General features: G+C 36.7%; 1 protein-coding gene across 3 annotated transcripts in view; it reads right to left on the reverse strand.

Moving 5' to 3' along the window:
- The window catches only part of slc38a3a (solute carrier family 38 member 3a), an 88,522-nt gene that overhangs the window by 18,412 nt on the left and 43,392 nt on the right, over window positions 1–26,718 (reverse strand). For all 3 annotated transcript variants that reach the window (XM_049471590.1, XM_049471591.1, XM_049471589.1), the window contains 5 exons: window positions 23,236–23,332; window positions 21,871–21,986; window positions 9,798–9,871; window positions 7,751–7,843; window positions 5,034–5,115 (listed from right to left, as the gene is read on the reverse strand). In XM_049471590.1, the coding sequence (XP_049327547.1) occupies window positions 5,034–5,115; window positions 7,751–7,843; window positions 9,798–9,871; window positions 21,871–21,986; window positions 23,236–23,332 (462 nt within the window). The remainder of the gene's footprint in view (window positions 1–5,033; window positions 5,116–7,750; window positions 7,844–9,797; window positions 9,872–21,870; window positions 21,987–23,235; window positions 23,333–26,718) is intronic.

Genomic DNA, 26,718 nt, shown 5'->3' on the forward strand with positions numbered 1-26,718 from the left:
GTGTATACGTGTGTGTGTCAGAGAAAGTGTAGCCATGTCCTTACACAACCCAGTCTCAAGGGTAAGGGAGGATGAGTCAGACAGTGAGATAAATGACCCCAACACCCCTTGACACACACACACATACTGACAGGACTGTACCATTGTGCTACACCTTATAAAGGCTTACAAGGCAAGGCAAGTTCATTTATATAGCACTTTTCATACACAACGGTCATTCAAAGGGCTTATTAAATTAGAAAATACAAAGAAAAGTCAAATTAAAAAACATGTAAAAGAATAACAATAAAAATGGAAATCAAAACTAAAATAGGAACAAAAAAGCATGATGAATTCAAACATGATTAAAACAAAGAGAAGTCAAATAAAAAAACATGTAAAAGAATGAAAGAAAACAATAAGACTGATATGGGAAACTCATGGTCATATTTATCCTATTTTAATCAGGGATAGGTCTTGGCATAGTAGCTTAGCATAGTAGAGATGGCAGCAATATGAGGACAAGCATCGTCCTGTTGGAATAGCTCACTGGAGTTTGGGCCACTGATTGCAGGATCTCATTAACACAATGTTACGCTGCCAAAGTGCCTGTAATGAAGCCCAAAGGTGATCTGGAATTGTACATAATTGCACTCCACACCATGACACCAGGCCTTCTAAATGGGAACAAACAGTTGATCTTGCATCCACACACAGATTTATTGGTCATCTTCCTCTTCATCTTCTACTGTCCTGTTAGCCTGTAGACTGTATATAGCTGGACAGAGCATCGTCTCTCAAAAGTGAAGTCACCACAGGTCGGGCGCCCCCTGCTGTTCGGTTTCAGAAAGCTGTGTAACCCCACCCATCCCCATAGGTTTCAATGGCAAAACAGAACAACTTTCAATATACTGTAATTCTACCTTCATTATTTAAATGTAACAGCTAGTTTAACCTCTGCTTATATTGTCAATTTTTTATATCCCCACAGAATTCGTTTATTAAAACGTTATTCAGCTCTATTCAAAAAGGTGTGGTTATTGTAAAAGGGCTGGGTTACACCTAGCCAGGGTGGGACCAATGACAGTATGGGTGGGACCATAGACTGTGAATAGCTCTGTGGAGGCAGCCCTCAGGGGGCGGGGTTATTTAAATGAGTAGGCGGTCTCTCCACAGTCTTTCTCCCTCCTCTGGACTCTACTGCGCTCTACAGACTCGGGTTTCAGGATCGCCAACATGGTGGAAGATTTTGGTCTCATTTTTATTGAATGAATGGAAACGGCGACACGGCGTCCATCTTTTTTACAGTCTCTGTGTTAGCCTTAGTCCAGGTGGGGGTGAATGTAAACAGGCTGCAGACAGCTGAAGGTCATTTTCATGGTCATTCTGAGTTGACCCACAATGTCTCAGAGTCAACCTGAGCGCATCTACTATCTGCCAGCTTTCACACACATAAACACACACACACACACACCTATTTATATCTATGCATCCATACACACACTCTTTCTAAGCTGCACCCTTACTACCTGCTGAGATCTGACCTTCAGAACACACACACAAACAAACAAACTTACACACACACACACATCATTAAGATCTGTGTGCCTGACTCAGAAAGCCTGAGGGAACCATTGATCTGAGAGAAACTGTGAACAGCTCGCAATTTCTCACACACACACACACACACACACACACACACGATTACACACACACACAGTAATTAGACGAAGACTGAGTGAACCAGGCATCCAGAATTAACACTGACCAACACTGTAAAACACACTCATAATTAAAGATTAATAAGAAATACCCACTCACACACACACTATCACACTCACACACACACTTACACACTCACACACACGCAGTGTCTTGCCATAACCCTTTGATCTATGAATCCCTCCAGGCATCCTGTGGTCTATATTTGTGTGCTCAATCATAGATCAAATTCACTTTGTCTAAACGACTCACCACAACTCAAAACCACTCAGCCTGTGGTCAGCTATAACCTCACTCTCCCACCTGTCTATCTGCCTGTCTGACTACTGGTCTGTGTGTCTGCATTTCTCTCTGCATTTCGGTCTCACTGTCTGTCTCTCTCTCTCACTCTGACTGACTGCTGATCTGTCTGTCTGCATTTCTCTTTGCAAGTCGGTCTCTCTGCATGTCTGTCTCTCTGACTGTCTCTCTCTCTCTGACTGATTGCTGGTTTGTCTGTCTGCATTTCTCTCTGCATTTCGGTCTCTCTGTCTGTCTCTCTCTCTCTGACTGACTGCTGATCTGTCTGTCTGCATTTCTCTCTGCATGTCAGTCTCTCTGTCTGTCTCTCTCTCTCTTACTGATTGCTGGTTTGTCTGTCTGCATTTCTCTCTGCATTTCGGTCTCTCTGTCTGTCTCTCTATCTCTGACTGACTGCTGATCTGTCTGTCTGCATTTCTCTTTGCAAGTCGGTCTCTCTGCATGTCTGTCTCTCTGACGAGACTGTTCTGGTCTGTCTGTCCTAATTTCTCTCTGCATGTCAGTCTCTGTCTGTCTTTCTCTCTCTAACTGATTGCTGATCTGTCTGTCTGCATTTCTCTTTGCAAGTCGGTCTCTTTGCATGTCTGTCTCTCTGACGAGACTGTTCTGGTCTGTCTGTCCTCATTTCTCTCTGCATGTCAGTCTCTGTCTGTCTTTCTCTCTCTCTCTGACTGACTGCTGGTATGTCTGTCTATCTGCATTTCTTTCTGCATGTCAGTCTCTGGGTATCTCTCTCTCTGACTGTCTGTCAATCTATCTGTGTGTCTGTCTGTCTTTACATAAGTCTGTCTGTCTTTCTTTGTGTCTGTCTGGGTCTATCTCCCTTTCTGTCTGTCTGTCTGTCTGTGTCTCTTTCTGTTGGTCTGTCTGTGTGTCTATCTCTCTGTATACTGCAGACAGCTGAAGGTCATTTTCATGGTCATTCTGAGTTGACCCACAATGTCTCAGAGTCAACCTGAGCGCATCTACTATCTGCCAGCTTTCACACACATAAACACACACACACACACCTATTTATATCTATGCATCCATACACACACTCTTTCTAAGCTGCACCCTTACTACCTGCTGAGATCTGACCTTCAGAACACACACACACACACACAAACAAGCAAACTTACACACACACACACACACACACACACACATCATTAAGATCTGTGTGCCTGACTCAGAAAGCCTGAGGGAACCATTGATCTGAGAGAAACTGTGAACAGCTCGCAATTTCTCACACACACACACACACACACACACACACACACACACACACACACACACGATTACACACACACACAGTAATTAGACGAAGACTGAGTGAACCAGGCATCCAGAATTAACACTGACCAACACTGTAAAACACACTCATAATTAAAGATTAATAAGAAATACCCACTCACACACACACTATCACACTTACACACACACACACACTCACACACACGCAGTGTCTTGCCATAACCCTTTGATCTATGAATCCCTCCAGGCATCCTGTGGTCTATATTTGTGTGCTCAATCATAGATCAAATTCACTTTGTCTAAACGACTCACCACAACTCAAAACCACTCAGCCTGTGGTCAGCTATAACCTCACTCTCCCACCTGTCTATCTGCCTGTCTGACTACTGGTCTGTGTGTCTGCATTTCTCTCTGCATTTCGGTCTCTCTGTCTGTCTCTCTCTCTCTCTCTCTCACTCTGACTGACTGCTGATCTGTCTGTCTGCATTTCTCTTTGCAAGTTGGTCTCTCTGCATGTCTGTCTCTCTGACGAAACTGTTCTGGTCTGTCTGTCTGCATTTCTCTCTGCATGTCAGTCTCTCTGTCTGTCTCTCTCTCTCTGACTGATTGCTGGTTTGTCTGTCTGCATTTCTCTCTGCATTTCGGTCTCTCTGTCTGTCTCTCTCTCTCTGACTGACTGCTGATCTGTCTGTCTGCATTTCTCTTTGCAAGTCGGTCTCTCTGCATGTCTGTCTCTCTGACGAGGCTGTTCTGGTCTGTCTGTCCTCATTTCTCTCTGCATGTCAGTCTCTGTCTGTCTTTCTCTCTCTAACTGATTGCTGGTCTGTCTGTCTGCATTTCTCTTTGCAAGTCGGTCTCTTTGCATGTCTGTCTCTCTGACGAGACTGTTCTGGTCTGTCTGTCCTCATTTCTCTCTGCATGTCAGTCTCTGTCTGTCTTTCTCTCTCTCTCTGACTGACTGCTGGTATGTCTGTCTATCTGCATTTCTATCTGCATGTCAGTCTCTGGGTATCTCTCTCTCTGACTGTCTGTCAATCTATCTGTGTGTCTGTCTGTCTTTACATAAGTCTGACTGTCTTTCTTTGTGTCTGTCTGGGTCTATCTCCCTTTCTGTCTGTCTGTCTGTCTGTCTGTGTCTCTTTCTGTTGGCCTGTCTGTGTGTCTATCTCTCTGTACACCTCTCTGCTTGTCTGTCCATCTGTTTCTTTTTCTGTCTAAGTTTCTGTGTCTCTCTGTCTGTCTATATATTTTTCTAAATGCATGTATATCGATTTCTGTCTTTCTGTCTGTCTGTCTGTCTGACTGTCTGTCTGTTCGTCTGTGAATCATTTAGTATTAAACAGATGGTTAATCAGGTTAATTTAGACTCTAAGCCCAGCAGTATGTTTCAGAGAAATGTTGTTTTTAATGTATTTCACTGAAAGATCAGTTAGAAAACACCACATACATACAAAATATATACATTTTATTAGTTTTCAAATACCTGATTAAATGTCTTATACCATAAAAAATGAATAATAGACTAGTTATAACACTGTCAATGTGTTTAGTGAGTGCAGATGGTTGTGGATGCTGTGTCTGTGTGTGTGTGTGTAGCAGTGAGTGTGAGCTTCAGCTGGCTTTAGCAGCAGTGTGTTCATATGCACTGATTTCTCATGGTGGAGTGTTGCCTAGAGAGAGTAATGCAACATCTGAGCCAAAAACAGGTCGGGTGGAAGTTTTAAATGCCACACACTGGTGACATTCACACACGCACACACACACACACACACACACACACTCAAACACACACTTACCTAGATGGTTTGTCCACTTTGAGAAAGGCCTGGATCACCAGAGGAAATTCATACTTCACTATATACAGATAGCTGGACATGGCTGTGAGAGAACAGAGAGAGGACAGATATAAGAGTTCAGCCAGAATATTATGACCACCTCTTTGTTTCCACACTCCTTTTCACGTTCTTTCATGTTCTTCAATATTCAGAACCCACAGTAAAGAAAACCACCACATAACAGCTATAAGTAATATTATTATTATTATTTGGGTGGTGGGTCATTATTATTCTCAGCACTGCAGCGATTAGCACTGATTAGCATGGTGGTGGTGGTGTATGAGGTGTTAGTGTGTGTTTTGCTGCTGGTACAGTGCGTGGATCAGATACAACAGCAGTGCTGCTGGAGTTTTTAAACACCTCAGTTATACAGCAAACAGCATCCTGTGAGCACTGATGCAGGACTAGAGGATGGTGTTTCAGCTGTAGGTAGAAATGTGTAATATAGTAGACAGTGGACAGTGAGAGATTAAACGCAGTGTTTAAAAACTCCAGCAGCACTGCTGCAGTATCTGATCCACTCACTGTACCACCAGCACAAAACACACTCTATTAACACCCCGATACCATGCTTATCACTGAAGTGCTGAGAATAATAATGACCCAACAACCAAATAATAATATTAATAGCTGCTCTGTGGTGGTCCCAACTATTTAAGATCAGTAATGAGCATTTGGACCCTATATACAAATACATAGAGGAAAGTCTCCAATCTGCAGTGTCAAGGGATTATGATTATTATGCTGGAAGCAAATGTGACTATAAAGAGAATCACAGTTCTATATTTATCCCCCCAAACACAAACAAATCCCACCGCAGCTGCGAGCCGTTTCATCTCATTGTGGATTAAACCGCTGATAAAGTTCCTTAAAAGAACAATTGAAGGAAAGACAAAATAACAACAGAAATAAAAACAGTAACTCAGGAGACGCTGATGTTCACACAGACAAGTGCGGCTTCTGCGGTGGGATTTCTCCCTTTGATAAGAGAGAAAACCCACTTCTTTGAGATTGTCTCGACTTCTCAGAAACAATTCAGACATGAAAAGAGTTTATCAAAGAAACTGGGCCAGCTGTTAAACCTCAAACAACAGGTTCTGTATAGAACAGCAGTAGTGGTACAGAGAGAAAAGATATGGCAACCTTGCTTAAGCTTAGCTTAGCTTAGTTTAACCAGCACAGGTTACGATAATGGTTTAGCTGGTCTACAAGCATTAACAAGCTATTTGACCAGTATGACCAAAATCAAATGCATCATAATATGTATGTTAAGTGGCAGTTTGTATTAATTTGTATCTAAACTGAAAGCAGAAGCATTTCTGAGTGGAAAAGAAGAATATGGATAAAATTTTGTATAATGGTAACAGTGTTCTGGAACGACCCTCCCTGCTAAGCCTGATAATATATTAATTCTAAAAACTGGGGTGTTGGGTCTCTTTTTCCTCCTCTGCCCACGTCACGCCTCTTCACGCACTTACGTCACACGTTCAGCCTCTAAAAGAGGATCCGGCTCAGTTTTACTGAATGCGAGTGGCTGGTGGAGCAATGGAGACTTCAGAAGGGGAAACTCAGAGCTCAGTAGCTCATTCACTCATAGTAAAATCAAAGAAACAAAGGAGTGAAGTTTCTGACTAAGCCCTCTCTCTCTCTCTCTCTCTCTCTCTCTTTCTCTTTTTCTCTGACTGAACATAACCTGGAATCGGATTCATCCGCTCTTAAAGGAGACCGCATCACACCCTCCCATTTAAAATGATTCTTCCGTATGCTCTGTACAATTACCCTTTCTCACCAGAGAGGGCCGTAAACCCCTAAATCCCCAAACTTACGGACATCAGCTTTTAATATATATGTCTATATAAATGTAAGAACAAACATATAATTGTAATTAAAATGTTCTAGGAAAGTCCTTTACAGATTGAATGTTGTAAGAACCAAAATTGTACATTTTTAAACATTCCTGTAACATTTGACTAACCAAAAAATTGATCTTAAAGTCTTGGAGTCAAATTTATGGACATAGCAACTCTAGTATAAGTGTCTAAATATATAGGTATAGCAGGTGAGATTAGAAGCATCTTAAATAATAAATAATAAATAAATATATAAAAATCACTGTGCATTCCTATTTTAAATGATTGATGGTTTGAATATCCAAACACAAAGTAAAATCTGAGGTAAAAATATATTACATAAAATGACAAGAATTAAATCTATAGAAAACGTGAAAACAAACAAAAAAAAATAAATAAATCATAAATTACTAATATAAGGAAGCAACATAGTGAAGGCCAAACAGGTTGTGGTAACAAAGCCAACCAAAAAGTAAAGATTGATCTGAATTATCTGATCTAATAAATACACTATACTATTATTTTATTTGATAATGGTACAGGACTTTTATTTTGTCATAAAATATTTAATAAAATGAGAGAGAGAGAATACCTAGACGAGAGGAGCGAGAGGATAAATGAAGGCCATCTGAATGATGAAAGGCCTCACTCTTTTACTGTTTATCTTCAGCACTTTAGATAAAATCGCTCTTCAAAAGGCTGCGTGTGTGTGTGTGTGTGTGTGTGAGTGTGTGCGTGCATGCATTGCCCTTGTCAGTGTTATTGCTCTACATTGTGTATTGTGAGCAGCTCCCCTGTGACACCCTGTGTGTGATTTTGCAGTCTCACCTCCAATATTCTGCAGTGTGATTGCGATTCCCGCCGCCATTTTTCCCGGTGTTCCGAAGGCCCGATATCCCAGCTGCTCATAAGCCCTGATTCCTAAAGAACACACACAGCATTAATAAGCAAGAAATCAAATTCACCTCAACATGCCTTTTGCAATCATTTAGTCCCCCCTGGGCAGCGACAAGACTTTCATTGCTTATTTCTTTTACCAGACATGGATATACTTTAGAGTAGTCTGAGGTGAAATGAGCTTTGATGGGAGCCATGATGCTCTTGAATGCATCCCATTCAGAAGGGAAAAAAAACACTGCTCGCCCACACTTAAAACTGATTGGCTAACTCACAGACTCATTGCAGAGAACAGGCCAATCAGAACCCTCTCTGTTTTGCATGCTCTTAATGAATATGCACACAAGGGGAGCTCACTCTTGGGACACTCCTTCTAGAGACTTGGGACGACTGAACTGGAGCTATGAGGCTAATGCATATGCATATAATATATACAACAGTTAGCACAACTCTATGCAGGTCTGAATTATCACATACTGTCCTTCATTTAGAGCATCTATTTGCAAGAAAATGAGAAATGGCTTGAAGATGCAGAACTTTTGCAATAATGCAAAAAAAACAAGTTCATATTCATAAAGTTTTAAGAGTTCAGAGATCAATATTCGGTGGAATAACCCTGGTTTTTAATCACAGTTTTCATGCATCTTGGCTTGTTCTCCTCCACCAGTCTTATATACTGCTTTTGGATAACTTTATGCTGCTTTACTCCTGGTGCAAAAATTCAAGCAGTTCAGTTTGGTTTTATGGCTTTTGATCATCCTTCTTCCTCTTGATTATATTGCAGAGGATTTCAATTTGGTAAAATCAAAGAAACTTATCATTTTTAACATATATTGTAGTTTAAGTTCTACTGCAAACAGCCCAATGATGCGAGTAAAGGTGGCTGTTCATAGATAAGCTAATCAGAGAGAAAGATTGGATGAATCATGAGGTCAGCAGGTAATAGAGAAATACTGTAGACTGTAGAAAGCCATCACGCTAACAACGTTAGCCGAATGGACAGATCGCTCACACTCTGTGTGCCCCTCTGGACCCCTGGGACAGATTTTAGTTGTCCTTTTAGATGGCAGCATATTAATGCAGGAGCAAAAGGCTAAAAATAGCAGCCTGTGTGCACTGCATCACACACTGTGTCTGCCCATCTCATCCTGACATCATTACTGTGGGATGAATTGATAGTAATAATGAAAATAATCATGATAATGATGAACGTTTTACAGTTTTATCACTTTTATCACTTTAAACAGATGTTTTTTGTAAGTATTTATACTGTAAAGTTGTCCCACCCATTCAGCTACTTCCATTTCTGAATCAGTTTCTCTGATTTTGCTATTTATAGGTATATGTTTGAATAAATTAATTTTAATTTAATTAATTCTATAAACTACAGACAACATTTCCCCCAAATTCCAAATAAAAATATTGTAATTTAGAGCATTTATTTACAGAAAATGAGAAATGACTGGAATAACAAAAAAGATTTCAAATAATGCAAAGAAACAAGCAAGTTCATATTCATGAAGTTTTAAGAGTTCAGAAATCAATATTTGGTGGAATAACCCTGGTTTTTAATCACAGTTTTCATGCATCTTGGCATCATGTTCTCCTCCACCAGTCTTACACACTGCTTTTGGATAACTTAATGCTGCTTTACTCCTGGTGCAAAACTTCCAGCAGTTCAGCTTGGTTTGATGGCTTGTGATCATCCATCTTCCTCTTGATTATATTCCAGAGGTTTTCAATTTGGTAAAATCAGTTTTGATACATCAGCTCACAGATGCAGCCTTGTGCTGATCACCATCACCCTTAGGAGTGATGAGGGGAAAGAGAGCCATCTACTGTACCCACCCAGAGAGAGCAAGGCCAAATGTGCTCTCTCAGGGCTCCGGCAGCTGATGGCAAGCTGCATGACAAGGATTCGACCAGCGATCACCTACTCTTTCACTATGACCAGGTGTCATGCATGCACGTGACTCACCAACAATGCCTGAGGATTTGAGCAGCAAGTGGATGGAGTAAGCTGAGAGACACGCCACGGCTGTGAGGAGAAACCTGAGACACAACAGGACAAAAACCAAACAGACAAGACAAGTTAATGTCAGTGATACAGTATAATTAAAAACATTCCTGCTGACACACACACACACACACACACACACACACACATTCATTTAATCACTCATAACTCATCAAGCATCATAAAAATGAGTCTGTAGTAGACAAGAAACACAAAATAAAGGCATAATTTGACGATTCTAGGATATAAAAAGATACAAATAAACATAATTATCTCCACAGAGTCAGCAAAGAGCTAAATAAAAACATAATTATCTCATTATCTCACACTGAAACACCTCTCCAGCACAATAAAGCTACAGTTTTACTATAAAAAACATCAGTTCCCTTTAGAACAGACGCAGGTAGACATAAATACAGTAAAAAAACACAAGCATTTTTATTATTATACAGTGGATAAGTTTAAATAAAATAAAAAGTAAACATCGTACACTATAGTAAATTGAAAACAATTAATAAAAACGAAATAATCACACAATCTGTAGTTTCTCTCTGATTTTTATCCTGTGGTTCAGTGTTTGGACCAAGGAGACAGCAGGGGGTTCTGGGTGAGAGCTGAGGTCAGCACCCAGAAATCTTAGCATTTATATCAGATTTCTCTGTTCAAAACATTATTTTTACACAGAAACGTTTAATCACTAAGCATTTAAATTTAACAGAGTGAGTGTTATTTAATCCATATTTTAATATAAATAAAAAGTATATATATATAAATATATATATATATATATATATATATATATATATATATATATATATATATATATATATATATATATATCGCTCATTAAAAGGCTCCGCCCCCCCTCTCTGGTTTAAGGTGGAAAAAGTGCAGTTTGTGATCTCTAATATTAATATTAATATTATTTCTGTTAATATTGTTTTTTTTTATTATGGTTATTTTTGCCATTAATATATATATATATATATATATATATATATATATATACACATATACTGAATTTAGCAGTAACAATGACATGTTTACATCGCTAGATACTGAAAAAAAACAATAATACATCACGATCAGTAAAAAGTGTGATTTATGGCAGGAAGTTAAGACCACACTTGGTAAAATGATGATAAAAAACTAGTTTTGTGTTTATTTTGACTGCATTAGTTCTATTCCATCACCAGCTCACCTGATTTAACATCATTGAGCTGTAACTTTATCTGGTGTAAATACTTCCACTGTAGTTTCTGTCACTCATATCATGACAGATAATTTTAACACGCTGTAAGTGACTAAGACTTTAATGCAGTAAAAATAGAGTGTTAGGAAAAGCATCTAACAAATTTCTATTAAAGGAAAGTCCAGCAGGCTGAGGTCAGGGCCTCAGTGTGGAGGAGCTCCTCCATCTCCCCAAAATACCACACCAGCCTCCAGCTGCCCACATCTGGACACACAGCAGCGCTGAGGAACCATGATCCTGTTCAGAAGTTCACACTCTCTCTCTCACTGTCTGTCTCTCTCTGTCTCACACTCTAACAGAAGGTCTCTCTTCCCCACGAATGGCCTATCTCTCTGTCTTTCTCACACCTCTCTCTCTGTCTTGCTCTCTATCTCTGTCTCTCTCTCTCTCTCACACACTGTTTCTCTGTCTCTCTTTCGCTCTCTCACTCTCGCCCTATGTCTATCTGTCTGTCTCTCTCTTGCTCTATAAGTCTGTCACTCTCACACTGTTTCTCTCTATCTCTCTCTCTCTCTCTCTCTCTCTCTCTCTCTCGCCCTATGTCTATCTGTCTGTCTCTCTCTTGCTCTATGTGCATGTCTCTCACATTGTCTCTCTCTATCTCTCTCTCTCTCACTTTCACCCTATGTCTATCTGTATGTCTCTCTCTTGCTCTATATGTCTGTCACTCTCACACTGTTTCTCTCTATCTCTCTCTCTCTCTCTCTCTCGCCCTATGTCTTTCTGTCTGTCTCTCTCTTGCTCTATGTGCATCTCTCTCACATTGTCTCTCTCTATCTCTCTCTCTCTCCCCTCTAAGTTGCACCCAGTGCTGGTACAGATGTGTCTCTCTTCCCCACAAATTGCTCTTCAAAATCTCTATCACACCATTCACACCATCTCTCACTCTATCTCTCTAGCTCTGTTTCTGTCTCTCACACAATATTTCTTCCTCTATTTCTATTACACTGTTAGTCTCTCTTTGTCTCACTATATGTGTCTCTCTCTCACACCGTTTCTCTGTCTCTCTCTTGCTCTCTATCTCTCTCTCACAATTTTTCTGTCTCTCTCTCTTTCTTGCTCTCTCTCACTTGCCCTATGTCTATCTGTCTGCCTCTCTCTTGCTATATGTGTCTGTCTCTCTCACACTCTCTCTTGCTCTCTATCTCTCACAATGTTTATCTCTCTCTATCTTGGTCTATGTCTCTCTGTCTTACACTGTTTCTCTCTCTCTTTCTTTCTCCATCTCTCTCTCTTGTCCTATGTCTATCTGTCTGTCTCTCTCTTGCTTTATGTGTCTCTCTCTCACATTGTCTCTTTCTCTCTCTCTCTCTCTCTCCCTCTTACTTTATTTAGTTACAGATCGGTGACTTCAGCAGAACTCAGACTCACTTTCTGCCAGGCACGTCTCTCACCCCGACTTCACCCTCGCTCTCTCACGTTTTTCTTTTCTTTCCGTCTTTTTTCTGCTTCAGTTATTAGATATATCAAACTGAAATGGCTGTTGCAAACACCCACATATTTAGAATTAAAAATGATTAAGATTAATAGCGGTGCCCAAACTTTTTCATATGACTGTATTTGTGGAGTGCATGACTTTTGATAGTTGTCCTGTATACATAGAGTTGTGGATCTCTGCAGCTCCTCCAGAGTGACCATGGGCCTCTTGGCTGCTTATCTAACCAGCGCTCTTCCTCCTCGATCTTTCACTTTGTGTGAATGGTCATGACTTGGTAGGTTTATAGGTGTGGAATACTTTTTCTATTTTTAGGATGATGCATTGGACAGTTCTCCTTGGGATGCTCACAGCTTGGGATATGATTTTATAACCTAAGCATGCATTAAAATTAAAATTCCATATTTAAAACTCCTCCATAGCAGAAACTACAGCACGGTTTAATTGGTATAAAGGTGTTATGAGCAGACAGTGTGCATATACAGTAGGGGTGGGCAATATTATATTGTATATATTGTGACACAGAAATATAATGATATTAAAAATCCATATTGTGATAATAGGGCTGTTCTGTCTTAAAAGTAGTCCATTATTTACTGTGAAGCTTTAGGTGTATTTATTGTATAATTGGTTTAGTTTGCAGTTTATATGCATGCACTAAATATTCTGCAATATTATTTGCTGCATTATATTATTTTATGCTATATTATTTATTTTGCCACATTATGATTATACTGTTATACTATTATACTATATTCCTGAAATGAATTAATTATTTTAGTTTTCCTATATCGCCAAGTATATCGTTATCGCAAAAATACCCTGAAATATCGTGATATTATTTTAGAGCCATATCGCACACCCCTAATATGCAGTGTGGAATTGTATATTTGGGAGTGTATTTATTGTGCCTGTGGTTCAGTAATGCTGTATGTAGGTCCCCTGTTGCCTCTGGGGAAGACTGCTTAGATTCAGCCTGACACACGAAGCCAAACACACACACACACACACACACACACACACTGCCGAAAAAAGCTCAGAAAACAGTGCCCAAACATCTCCTTATTCCTCACCCCTTATTTTCGCTCTCGCTTCTTTTTTCTTGTCTTTTTTCATACCTCCTCTACATGCTTTTCTCACCCTTTATCTTCGTGCCAATCAGTAACAAACACCATCCTGGCCCTGAATAATTCAGGACGCCCCCAGATCAGTGAAATGCCAAGGAAAGCCTCCCCCCGCCGGGCGTTTAGATACAACTGTGAATTATTGAGTATCCACAATTAATTATTTAGATACTACTGTGAAATATTCAGTATCCACAATTAATTACTTAAATACTACTTTGAAATATTTAGTATCCACAATTAATTACTTAGATACTACTGTGAAATATTCAGTATCCACAATTAATTACTTAGATACTACTGTGAAATATTCAGTACCCACAATTAGTTATTTAGATACTACTGTGAAATATTCAGTATCCACAATTAATTACTTAGATACTACTGTGAAATATTCAGTACCCACAATTAGTTATTTAGATACTACTGTGAAATATTCAGTATCCACAATTAATTACTTAGATACTACTGTGAAATATTTAGTATACACAATTAATTACTTAAATACTACTTTGACATATTCAGTATACACAATTAATTACTTAAATACTACTGTGAAATACTCAGTATCCACAATTAATTACTTAGATACTACTGTGAAATATTCAGTATCCACAATTAATTACTTAGATACTACTGTGAAATACTCAGTATCCACAATTAATTACTTAGATACTACTGTGAAATATTCAGTACCCACAATTAGTTATTTAGATACTACTGTGAAATATTCAGTACCCACAATTAGTTATTTAGATACTACTGTGAAATATTCAGTATCCACAATTAATTACTTAGATACTACTGTGAAATATTTAGTATACACAATTAATTACTTAAATACTACTTTGACATATTCAGTATCCACAATTAATTACTTAGATACTACTGTGAAATATTCAGTATCCACAATTAATTACTTAAATACTACTTTGAAATATTTAGTATCCACAATTAATTACTTAGATACTACTGTGACATATTCAGTATCCACAATTAGTTATTTAGATACAACTGTGAATTATTGAGTATCCACTATGAATTACTTAGATACTACTGTGAAATATTCAGTATCCACAATTAATTACTTAGATACTACTGTGAAATATTCAGTATCCACAATTAATTACTTAGATACTACTGTGAAATACTCAGTATCCACAATTAATTACTTAGATACTACTGTGAAATATTCAGTATCCACAATTAATTACTTAGATACTACTGTGAAATACTCAGTATCCACAATTAATTACTTAGATACTACTGTGAAATACTCAGTATCCACAATTAATTACTTAGATACTACTGTGAAATATTCAGTATCCACAATTAATTACTTAGATACTACTGTGAAATACTCAGTATCCACAATTAATTACTTAGATACTACTGTGAAATACTCAGTATCCACAATTAATTACTTAGATACTACTGTGAAATATTCAGTATCCACAATTAATTACTTAGATACTACTGTGAAATATTTAGTATACACAATTAATTACTTAGATACTACTGTGAAATATTTAGTAATTACCATAAACATTCAGTAGCTGCTATAAATTATTCAGTATCCGCTACAAATCCGCTATGAATCATTCAGTAACTCTAAACATATTCTCTACACTGTTATATGCAGTAATTACTATTTAGTTATTTATTAACTAACTATTATGAATTATTGAGTATCGTATCTGAATTGTTCAGTATCTGCTGTGAGTTATTGTGTAAATCCGTTATAATGAATTATCCAATATCCATTATGAATTATTATGTATCCACTCTAAAAGATGCAATTATTCAGCATTTTTTTTTGCACAGATAATGCTCTGAAACGCACGCTGCAGATTCTTTTTTTTAGCTGAAGTTAAATTTAGATATCCAGGAAAAATCTGCTGTGGATTAATATTAGAGATAATCTGGTGTTTCAGTTCTGCAGGAAATAAATAATTTGAGTGAGAGGACGCTATCAGGCAATGCTGCGTTTAAAGGGGCCGCCAATCTCTGCCTGCAGATCTCCACAGAACCACAGATTCATAACTGTTTATAATACAGATTTGTCAGGAATTACAAAACATATTAACAATATTAACAGCTGAAGTTATAACAAGTTGTAATAAGTGCATTCTGAAATTGTGTAAGAATTATAATTTACCTGTAATACAAATAAAAAGTCTGCAGATTATATTATAATGTATTATTACTTATATTATAAGTAAGTATTAGAGTGTTTTTTTATGATTTAAAGCAAAGAAACTTGTAATCCCGTTTATAAATAATTTACACTTATCCAAATGTTGTACAGGGAAAGTCAAAAGTCACAGGATACTGTTTTATTTCAGAAATAAATAAGAAAAGAAACAGGGTGAGGGGGTCTATCTTTTAGGATACAATCCACATGCAAGAATACTAGTGATAGGGTTAGGGTTAAGTCCTGATGAGTGGGTTGTGTAATTGGCCATTAAAAAATGGGGGGGAAACAGGATAAAAGTCAATTTCAAGTCATTTTGCAGCATTTTTACTGGTCAGCTTATCAAGAAATTTGGACACAGTGTAGAAAAAAAACAACTGTAAGCTTAGATTTTATTTTTCTGTAAGTGAATAAAGCAAAAGTAGAGATTCAAGGATTTTGTTTTTTTTTATCAGTTTCTTTGATTTTGCTATTTATAGGTTTATGTTTGAGCAAAATGAACATTGTTGTTTTATTCTATAAACTACAGACAACATTTCTCCCAAATTCCAAATTAAAATATTGTTATTTAGAGCATTTATTAGCAGAAAATGAGAAATGGCTGAAATAACAAAAAAGTTGTAGAGCTCAATATATTACAAAATACAAAATTTTGTATGTTCTCCTCCACCAGTCTTACACACTGCTTTTGGATAACTTTATGCTGCTTTACTCCTGGTGCAAAAATTCAAGCAGTTCAGTTTGGTGGTTTGATGGCTTGTAATCATCCATCTTCCTCTTGATTATATTCCAGAGGTTTTCAATTTAATAAAATCACAGAAACTCATCATTTTAAGTGGTCTCTTATTGTTTTACAGAGCTGTATATACAGGTATATATGGGCAAACATAAACATACAATGCATATTTGACCTTTTCTCTCTGTTTTTTCTAGTCGATCATGTGTTATTACAAAATTACAAAGATTACCTTTAACCAAAACAGCGTAAGCAGGCCGGTACCTTCCGGATTACGCAAGCTGGCACGGATACAGCGCCCCGAACGTGGCCGGCTGGTACAGTTTGTGTAATTCTGCTCAAGGTCAGTTGGAAAAACACACAAATCCCAGCAGCCATGTGAATTTCCTAATAAAAGCAGAATTAGCGGTGGCTTACTGCCTGCAGGACGCATTCTAGAGCACGTCTTGACCCAAATGCCTGAAGTCAGGAGGGTCGGGGTGCGAGTGCTGGTGTGGAAGTGAGCTGCTGGTTCCATACTTTCACGAGGAACGCTTGCTTTGAAGAACCTCGTGTTCCAGTAAAGCTGGAAACTATGAGTCACTTTGGGTAAACGCTCCCAGTGAACTCAGGTATTTACTAAACTACAGTATAATCACATTAAATCCCAGCAGCAGCAGCAGCAGCAGCACTCGACCAGATCTGAGGGTCACGGCCTTTAGTTCTCTGATCAATAAAGCTGAAAGGCTCGTTTCAGTAAAACCTGAGAATTTAAACCAAATATATTTTTAACTCTATAAAGTCTGAACCTTCAAATACCTTCAAAAACTGTTTTTTTTGTTGTTTTTTTTTGTTATAAGTTGTATATAATTATATTAAATAATATTTACTATTTCTTTTAAAACTAATAATACAATAAACCCATTTTTTACAACAGTAGCGTGTTTATTTTAATTTCCGAACATTTAAAAAAATATATATATATATACAATAAAATGACATTTCAGACTTCAGTTGTCTTATCATATTTTTTAATCAGTTCATCTTTTTCTTATTATTTTAATTTTCAATATATTTTATTTTTTTTCTATTTATTTATTAATACTTTTATTTTTTTATTCTAATGTTTAATTCTTTTATTTATATTTTTTAGTAGTTCATTATTATTCATTTTATCATTTCTTATCTTTCTTATCATTTTACTTTATTTTTACTATCTTTTTATTTATTGTATATTTTATTAAAAAATATTTTTTTACAATTTATTTTCAATTTTACATATATATTGTATTCATACATTTTAAAATGTTGATTTAATATTTTTTTTACTATTTTATTCCTTATTATTTTAAATTTCTTTTTAAATGTTTTCAATCCCTTTGATAAATGCTGTAAATGCTCAGTAGATGTTTCCTCCATCCCAACTCTCCCAGCAAACCTTTGAATCGCTGCACTACAGCAGTAAACCGCAGTGAGGTAAAACACAGTGTGGGACTCTAGTACACCAGAAACAACCCGTGGATTTGATCAAACATGATGAATTACAATGTAATTAAAATTCTGTGATTGTAGGGCAGCCCCAGTGTGCGGTTATATAACCTCTTCATTCTAATCCTGCACTGTGTGGTGAGCTCCTTCTCGTGACATTATAATCACGCTGTAGATTATACCAGCGCTGTAGTGAAAACACCACAGGAGGCTCAGCCTTTTTACACTACCAGCACAGAACTAACACGCTTTCAGAACATAGCAGAAACACTATACAGCTCTGGAAAAAAATAAAAGACCACTTAAAAATGATGAGTTTCTTTGATTTTACCAAACTGAAAAGATGAATGATAACTTTTTGCATTATTTGAGGTCTGAAAGCACTAAATCTTTTTTTGTTATGTCAGAAATTTCTCATTTTCTGAAAATATATGCTCTGAATGACAAAAATGTTGTCAATGAACATGTTGTCCATTCCTGACTACTGCTTTCAAATTTAAATAAAAATCTTTAGGACTGCTGCTTTAATTTCAAGATTTTGAGGAACTACATTCTGAGACTACACTGTATGAGTATGGGGGACATTCCAGGATTTTGGTACATTTCCTGTCCCACCACTTAAATTTCAAATGTACATATCCAAAATATCTAAATGACTATTTTTTGTGAAAAATGTACTTGTTATAAGACAAACTGTAAAATTTGGTGGAAAAATAAGCTCCTTAGCTATTATTCAAAAGACCGAATATATTTGGACCACCTCAAAAAATGGCCGTTTTCTCTTGTCCCACACATTGGGTGACCAACTCATTTGGCAAATTTAACAATTAAAATAAGCTCTAAATAAATGACTTCCTCTTGTATATTGTTGATATGCATCTCCTTTACTTATGAAAACAACTGCTTTGGTCTACATTGTTTTGCATGTTACAGTTTTTATGCTATTAAGTCGTGTCCCACAACATGCGCTCAACCCTGTTACCATAAGGAATTTTACCTGCAGAGAAAGAGTTAAAAATATTTGTCTACTGGCACAAAGGAAGTGACATCACAAGGACATTTTCTGCCCACATGGCAAGACCAAGAGTAAGTGCTCTAACATTTTTCAAGTTTTTTTCCAAATATGTTTGTCCAAGTTGTGTGTGTCACTCAGTGAACTCAACCCTGTTACTCATATTGTAAGACTAATAATGAGTAGAGTCAAAATTTACTTTATATACTTATATAACCATGTTTGTCCTTGATCTTGTATACATAGCTAAATTATACAGTTAGCATCTGTTTCTGGGGTAAACCACAACTTAGCCTAGATTTGCAACCCTGTTACTCGCAACCCTGTTACTGTAAGTTACCAAATATATTGCATAATCTAATTAAAAACACTGCTTTGATACCTGAGCTTGATAGTCTGTTACCAGTATTTAATAAATATATCACTAAAAATGATCAAATTGAAGATCAAATTTTCAGAAGCAACCACCCCACCAAGATTTTATCAGCCTTGTTTTGACAGGTGCTGAATTCCCAATATACCTAGTTTATTTGAAGCTGTCCAACGTCTTTTGATATTTTATTGTCAGCACAGATGCTCAGCAGGGTTTCCACGCTAATCATTTGGTTGTCCTTGCTGGCTTTCTCTGGAAATGTCCACAACATTTGTTTTGGACAAATAAAAAGTTTCAGATAAGAAAATTTTGACCAATCAGTGACAGTTCTTGGAAAATAAGTATGGCTATGAGCTAAAAGTGGCCTAAATTCTTATCTGTGGTGGAAAGCCAAATATTTTTGAATTTCTGAGTCTGTGAAAAGTTGATGTAATGGAAACTCTGGATACTCTATAAATACACTATATATATACACCTCAGGAAAAAAATAAGAGAAAACTTAAAATAATGAGTTTCTTTGATTTTACCTAACTAAGAAACCTCTAGAATATAATAAAGATCTGAACTGCTTGAATTTTTGCACCAGGAGTTAAGGCATAAAGTTATCCAAAAGCAGTGTGCAAGACTGGTGGAGGAGAACATGATGCCAAGATGCATGAAAACTGTGATTAAAAACCAGGGTTATTCCACCAAATATTGATTTCTGAACTCTTAAAACGTTATGAATATGAACTTGTTTTCTTTGCATTATTTGAGGTCTAAAAGCTCTGCATATTTTTTTTGTTATTTCAGCCATTTCTCATTTTCTGCAAATAAATGCTCTAAATGACAATATTTTTATTTGGAATTTGGGAGAAATGTTGTCTGTAGTTTAAGAATGAAACAACAATATTAATTTTACTCAAACATAAACCTATAAATAGCAGAATCAGAGAAACTGATTCAGAAACTGAAGTGGTCTCAATTTTTTTTTTCCAGAGCTGTAAATACCTGCTAGTACAATGCATCTGCATGTTTCAAGCTTTTCCCGTCGTTGCGATAGCAAAGACACACTGACATGCCCTAAATCAAGCAGTATGGTGCACGGTTAATAATCACCAAAATAGGGCTCTAGTTGGAAATCCTACATTTGCTAAATTCATTTAATGTTCAAGAACCTGTTGAGGAACTAAACCATTTCAGCAATGCTCCTCCAAAATCTAATATCTAGCCTTTTTGTTGGACAGTAGAGACAGTTACTCCAACAAAAGCAGGATAAACTCCTTTTTAATACCTTTAATTTCAATAGAAATGAATGAAGGATTGAATGAGCATGTGTCCCATTACTTTTGTCTGAGTAAAGTCTAAATAAATCAGTTGCAGCTGGATTGCCTCCATAAAGACCAGGATGAAGAGGCTTCTTCATGAGGCTCCATCAACATAATTGCATTGCCCCTATAGCAGAGCGGCAACAGTGTTATTACAATATTTATTAGAGCACTTCACCATTCGTTTATTATTATGAATATTAAACTGCAGCGCAGCCTCCAGCCCTGTTCACTCTGACAGAGCAATAAAATTAATAAATAATAAAACCAGCGATCTGTGCAGCGTTAGAATCATCAGGACCGTAACAAACAACAAACAACACTATATCATAATCCACACGCTAACAAGACAGCGTTCCTCATCACCGTCTGAAAATAACAGGCTGATGAAGAGTATTCTGATTGTTTAAATGTATGTGTGGGTAAGCAGCCATCTGTCTATTCAGTTTTTAATTAATCTGCATTAAGCATATACACTGTAAGCTCTGATAAGTTGAATTTACTTTTAAAAAAATTGAGGAAACTGGTTGCCTTAAATAAGTTAAGTAATGGCTAATGAAAGCTTAAGTTAGCATAACTTAGAACATCAAGTTATTACAACTAAAGGGGAAGCTGATTTAACTTTTTTACTTTTATTATACTGTAAGACCGGACAAGTTGAGTTTACTTTTTTAAGCAAGCCGGGTTGATTACATTTTTTAGTTGAATTTACTTCAAAAACTTGAGGAAACCGGTTGCCTTAAAAAATGAAAGTAAATGAAAATGAAAACTTGAGTTAGCATAATTTAAAACATCACATTATTACAACTAAAGGGGAAGTTGATTTATTTCTAAAGTAGCCCTGGGGGAATCACTACACACTGATGGTGAGTGTAAGTCAGAAACTGTTGGACACACCCAGTATGCAAATAGATTGTGACAGAAGCCAATAGAAAATAAGCTGTTAACGGGAACAGACTAAACTCAGTTATTATAAGTTGGTTCAACTCAAAGATCTCAGTTTGAATAGTACAGTACATGTGCTCACAAATATCTTCAACTTACTCAAAATAGTTGAGTATTTTTTTAGAAATATCCAATTTTATGTTAAACAACTTCTGGGTTACAGTGAAAGGATGGAGAGTGATAACTCACAGAAACAGGACGATGCCGGTGTTCGCCATGGCGTATGCCAGTCCCAGAATTCCAGAGCCCATGATGGCATTTCCCAGGTTAAAGACAGACATCCCAAAAGAGGTTTTCCCCTCAAACTGAAGATAAAAATCAAACAAATGTACAAATAAATATAGTTTTCCATTAAAAATATACATAAACAGTTTGGAAGTTTGTGAGATCCACAGGTTACCAATGGCAAAAGTCATGGGACAGTACTATTCTGTATGTATGTATTCGCTCACCCATTCAAATCACTGAACTCAGGTGTGCTAACAGGTGTATAATAATAAAAGCAGCAGCTAAGCATGCTGGGACTGCTTCTATAAACATTAGTGAATGAATGTGTCTCAGGTTCTCAGGAGCTCAGTGAACTCCAGCACTGTGGTACAGTGATAGGATGAAGCACCTGTGCAACAAGTCCAGTCATGTAGCGTCAGAGTTCATCACTACACACCTCCAAACTTCATGTAGCTTCAGAGTTCATCATCACTACACACCCCCAAACTTCATGCAGCTTCAGAGTTCATCATCACTACACACCTCCAAACTTCATGTAGCTTCAGAGTTCCTCACTACACACCTCCAAACTTCATGTAGCTACAGAGTTCATCATCACTACACACCTCCAAACTTCATGTAGCTTCAGATTAGTTCATCACTACACACCTCCAAACTTCATGTAGCTTCAGAGTTCATCACTACACACCTCCAAACTTCATGTAGCTTCAGATTAGTTCATCACTACACCCCTCCAAACTTCATGTAGCTTCAGATTAGTTCATCACTACACACCTCCAAACTTCATGTAGCTTCAGAGTTCATCATCACTACACACCCCCAAACTTCATGTAGCTTCAGAGTTCATCACTACACAACTCCAAACTTCATGTAGCTTCAGAGTTCATCACTACACACCCCCAAACTTCATGTAGCTTCAGAGTTCATCACTACACAACTCCAAACTTCATGTAGCTTCAGAGTTCATCACTACACAACTCCAAACTTCATGTAGCTTCAGAGTTCATCACTACACAACTCCAAACTTCATGTAGCTTCAGAGTTCATCACTACACACCTCCAAACTTCATGTAGCTTCAGATTAGTTCATCACTACACACCTCCAAACTTCATGTAGCTTCAGATTAGTTCATCACTACACACCTCCAAACTTCATGTAGCTTCAGATTAGTTCATCACTACACACCTCCAAACTTCATGTAGCTTCAGATTAGATTAACACCAGTAGAGTTTAGAGAGACCCATGACATTTTGCGATCAGTTTACAAACTACCAGTTTATCCCATGACTTTTGGCATGTCAGTGTATAACAGCCTCTGGACTCACGTCTGTGAAGCGCGGTGCTTTCTTGTCGTCAGCATTGGAGAGAAATTCTGAACTTTCGGCCAGGTTTGCCTCCGCATCTCCCGCAGCTCTGTTGGGACTGAAAACACACAGAACAGCTTAGAGACCAAGTAACATTAAATACATACAGCAGGTTTGATGTGAGAGTATGAGTTTGTCTTATAGGCAACGTTTCTTCAATAAACTTGAGTTAAAAATAAAATATTTTATTACAGTTCTTCAAATCGTTTTTTGAGGGATGATAGTGGAAATATACTTACAGAAAGTGGATTTAACAGTGTTAAAATTGCATTTTTTTTTTAATTCTTGTCCTCTATGATTGACCATGTACGTGTTTTTCTCAGTCATTCTCTGAGAAAAGTTTAATCACCTTCGTGTTTCATAAAATAGCTATTTGTTATTACATATTTGTAATTACATATTGGGCACGTTTCCATGGAGATCCATGTAAAAACACAACAGCGAGTGGAAATGGAGGAGCTACTGAACGTGATGTCATGTGACCGAGAAAGCCCTAAAAAACTCACTGGTCCTCCTGTTTTTTCAATTGCAGTCCGGATGCAGGAGTTTTATCAGAAGTGTGTAGAAGTGTGAAATATTTTTCACAGACGTCCCCCTGAGAAACTAATCCCATCCGGATAGGGCTTAAGACTGAGGCTGTAATGGCTGCCAAAGGTGCCAAACAAAAGAACAGCACTGTGAATACTCTCTGGATGTATGATCTACAAGTTTATCTTCAGCCTGTTTGGGGGTGACTACACACTAACGGTGAACATCAGATACTGGGGGGTGCACTCAATTTGCAAAAAGATGGTGTCAGCAGCCAATAGAAAAGAAGCTGCCAATGTCAACAAAAATAAACTCAACTGAAACATCCCTCTCAAAAGTATATGTGGCAGTAAAGGTTCACCTAACTCACAGTAGAAATATTAAATATTACAGTAAACAGACTTAATTAACAATAATAATTAGATTTCAAACAAAGTGTGGAGAAAATAGGTTTCGTGACTCAGGTTAGGGTCACACAGCTGATGAGAGATTAAAAACCCTGAGTTGTGGTAATATGATCATTTGTTTTTATTACGACCCGAAAATATGAACATGGAAACTTCTGATTCTTATCTTTAAAGAAATATCCGATGAGCTGGATGAGTCAGCTAACAAGGTTAAACAGGTTTAACAGGCTGTGAACCACACACTAAAACACACACACTAAAACACACACACACTAAAACACACACACACTAAAACACACACATACTAACACGTCACAGATTTCTGATGATTCACTGATATTAAAGCTATATGATATTATACATACAGTATTTAGATGAAGCTCGTTGATTGGTCTCGCATTGTACAGATAGAACAGTCACATGACCAACATTTACCCCAACATGGGTAAAAACAGGGTCTTTCACAATAAATGCAAATTCTTATAAATGCAAAAGCTTCTTAAGAAAAGCTTATTAATCAATTTAATAGTCTGCATTGATTGTTATGTTGAATTTGTTTAGTTTTTAAATAGTCAATTTTATTTTCATGTGGGTTGTGGAAGGTTTTGTGGAGGGTTAGTTGGGCCACAAGCAGTAATAGTGGCACAGTTACCTTTAAAAAGTAATCTGTTTACTAATTTCTTCTTTGAAAAGTAACTTATTTGGATTAAGAAATTTGGATTACAAGTTACTTTATTAGTTACTATAGTAACTGACAACAAGAAAATTTTGTTTTAACGTCATTAACGTCAACGTTGTTGTTATAAAAGAGGAACTGCACACCTAAATTAAAATATATTTTTATATTTAACAAATGCTACATTTAAAATATATGGTAGGCCAAGTAGGTTGGAAAAAAATATTAAATTGTTTCGATATAATATAATTTTATTTTTTTCTTATAAATAATGCCCAGTACTTAGTGCCTATAATTTGAGTTTCTCTAAATAGATAGATAGCACTTATAACACAAATAGAAAAAGGAAAAGTGACAAAATCTTTTTAACATATCTAATAAAATAATATAGAAGGTCAGTTTAATCATTTAATATTAAATAAATAAAGTTATTAACAGAAATGTTAATGATAAATAATGGAAAAGACAAAGTAAGACAAGTATCTATTAGAATCTGAGGTTTAACAGTATAATAATAATCTCCTTTAAAAATAATAACAATAATTATCTTAAACCTCAAATGTTTACAAACTATTTATAAACCCTTTATAAAGGAGCCTTGTTTAAAGTTATATTAGATTTCTTTTTACTCTCATTTAAGAGCATTTCTATTGGTTTGTTCATCGTAAAATTATGAAACATTTTAAAGAATCTCTTCTAGATTTAAACAATCATAAAAGAAGCACATAAAATGTATTTTTTTTGTTATCAGAAAGCAGATAAAATCAGAATTGTAACAGTAATAACATTCCACTACATTCAAGAATATCCATTTTACAATGTGGCTTTCATGTGTACATAATGTGTACTCAACTAAGTTACTGGAATTGTACAGGCCTCATGGAACAGAAGGTCAGCAGAAAGGTCACAGGGTGTTCAAAGTGTCTGTTTGAGCACGGACTGATAACAGGCACGAGACTAACACAGATAAATAACAACTGGGTCAGTAATACTCTGTCCTCAGAATCAGACCATCTGACTTTAATTTGATTTTTTTAAGTAATTTTTTTAAGTACATAATTCAAAATATTGTGGAATCTCAGATTTCAGTGCAATTTATTTTGTTTGATTATTTAAAAAAAATACCCAGCAGACACAACAATGAACAAATTATATTTTAATATAATAACATAAAACATGGATACAATACATTACTTTTGACTTTTGACTGTATTAAATGTAATGTAATGCAATGTAATGTAGTAATGTACAGTGACACACAGGACATACAGATCATCAGCAAGGTCACGACAATGTGTTTGGAGAAATGAATGAGAGCATGATAAAGATATCTTCACAAAAATCACAAAATTATGTATGTTTATGTAATGTTCATCCTTTAATTAATGGAAATCAAGGTTGTGACTTTTTGGGAAACATTTACATGCATTTAAAAATCTCAATATTCTGAATGACAGGAGAAACTAGTCTGATCAGCCATAACATTAAGACCACTTGCCTATTATATTGTATGTCTTTTTAAACTCTTCATTAGCAGGAGAAAACAGAATGAACATGCGTCCCAATACCATACTTGATAATAAAACACAGTGGACCAACACCAGCAGATGTTGCACATGTCTCTCCAAACCATCACTGATCATCAGTAAATTTTACATTTTATTTGTACATCAAGGGAGCAGAGTCTGGAGGAACAGTGTAGAGACACACAGTCCAAACTGCTCGAGGTCTAGTGTGAAGTTTCCACCAATCAGTGATGGTTTGGAGAGACATGTGCAACATCTGCTGGTGTTGATCCACTGTGTTCTATTATCAAGCCCAAAGTCAGTGCGG

Source organism: Astyanax mexicanus, chromosome 24 (assembly GCF_023375975.1).
Source record: "Astyanax mexicanus isolate ESR-SI-001 chromosome 24, AstMex3_surface, whole genome shotgun sequence".
NCBI lineage: Eukaryota > Metazoa > Chordata > Actinopteri > Characiformes > Acestrorhamphidae > Astyanax > Astyanax mexicanus.